Source organism: Apaloderma vittatum, unplaced genomic scaffold (assembly GCF_000703405.1).
Source record: "Apaloderma vittatum isolate BGI_N311 unplaced genomic scaffold, ASM70340v1 scaffold34021, whole genome shotgun sequence".
NCBI classification, from domain to species: Eukaryota; Metazoa; Chordata; class Aves; order Trogoniformes; family Trogonidae; genus Apaloderma; species Apaloderma vittatum.
Window position 1 is genome coordinate 717 of NW_009697929.1, and position 1495 is coordinate 2211.

General features: G+C 55.7%; 1 protein-coding gene across 1 annotated transcript in view; it reads left to right on the forward strand.

Annotated features, from left to right (window-relative positions):
* Window positions 1-883, forward strand: part of RPL12 (ribosomal protein L12) — a gene marked incomplete at both ends in the record, with an annotated part of 1131 nt that extends 248 nt beyond the window's left edge. The window contains 2 exons of the mRNA XM_009877825.1: window positions 273-359; window positions 771-883. Coding sequence (XP_009876127.1) covers window positions 273-359; window positions 771-883 — 200 coding nt within the window. The remainder of the gene's footprint in view (window positions 1-272; window positions 360-770) is intronic.
* Between the last annotated feature and the right edge of the window lie 612 nt (window positions 884-1495).

Genomic DNA, 1495 nt, shown 5'->3' on the forward strand with positions numbered 1-1495 from the left:
GGGGGGGAGCAGCCGCCCGCCACTGTGCCTGTCGTGTGACACGGGGACAGGTACAGTCCAGAGGTGAGCTGACAGAAAACGCCAGCTTAGGAAACAGGGTTATTCTTTTGTGGGTAACTTTGTGCCGAAGGCTGGGGACAGGCGCGTGCCAGTGGCACCCGCTGTAGCTGGGAACTCTCTGGTTTCCCCACGGTTGGAGCGCTGGGAGTGGCACCTCTCTGAGGGAGCGTGGGGTGCTGCGTGCTCACGGGTGTTGTTGCTTTCCCTCGCAGTTAAGCACAGTGGCAGCGTCAGCTTTGATGAGATCGTGAACATCGCGCGGCAGATGCGGCACAGGTCCCTGGCACGAGAGCTCTCGGGTAAGTGCTGGCGCTGGGGTTGCACAGAGCTCCCCTTCCACTTGATCCGAGCGCCTGAGCCAGGGTCTGGTCTGACTCCTGGGAGGTGCCCGTGGCTCTGGGGGGGTGGTGGAGCTCCTTGTGCGGTTTGGGCACAGAGCACCACAGGAGCAGCATCGTGCTGGCTCTGAGCAGCCAGGCTCGCGCCTTCCAGCGAAGGTTGGGTTCAGCATGGTGAAGAGTACTTGTGATGCTTCCTGCTGTGTTCTCTGGAAACCAGTATGGGATGTCACTGGTTTGCTGTTCCCTGGTGAGCCCAAACCCAGGAGAGAGGGAGGGACAGCTGAGGGCTGTGAAGAGTTGAGTTCTCAATAAGCTCTTTGAAGCTTTTCCTGTGGTAAAGTGCTGACGAGCTGTGTCTTCCCACCACAGGGACGATCAAGGAGATCCTCGGAACTGCCCAGTCTGTGGGCTGCAGCATTGATGGCAGACACCCACACGATATCATCGATGACATCAATAATGGTGCAATTGAGTGCCCAGCTGTAAGTATCCAGCTCTGAAGCTGCTGTGCGAGACTCACTCACTGAAAGACTCTACTAATGATCTGCGTTTACTTCTTCCAACAGAGCTAGGACTGCAGGAAAGAAGTTGCCATATGAAGGCTCTTTAAGTATTTTTTAACACCTTAAGTACTTAATAAAAGACCCAGTTGTCTACACACAGCGTTGCTGCCTTGATTTGTCCTTGTCCTGTGCTGCCTGAAGGGCAGGTTTTGACTGGGGACCACCTGCTCTTTGCATCAGCTGAGTTAATGGTTCTTATCCAGGCTTTTAAGCTCATTGCCTGTGTGCTCTGAAATCATCTGCTTGCAGCAGCACTTGAGAGAAGTGGAGTAGCCTGGAGCCAGCACACCGATAGAGAGCCAGCCTTGCTGACCTGTGACCCTGTAAAGCTTTGTGAGCTCTGGGCTCGCCAGGGCAGTTCAGAGCAGCCGCTGCTGCTCTTTGTTGTGGCGAGTGCTGTAGGACTGGGTCCAGCTTCCGCTGAGCCACAGCAGCTGGGACATGGGCACGTTCTGAGGCCTGGAAACACCTTTGTGGGCTGAACCCTGTGCTCTAGTAGCTGCAGATGCTTGTGAGGCAGAAGGGCTCTGA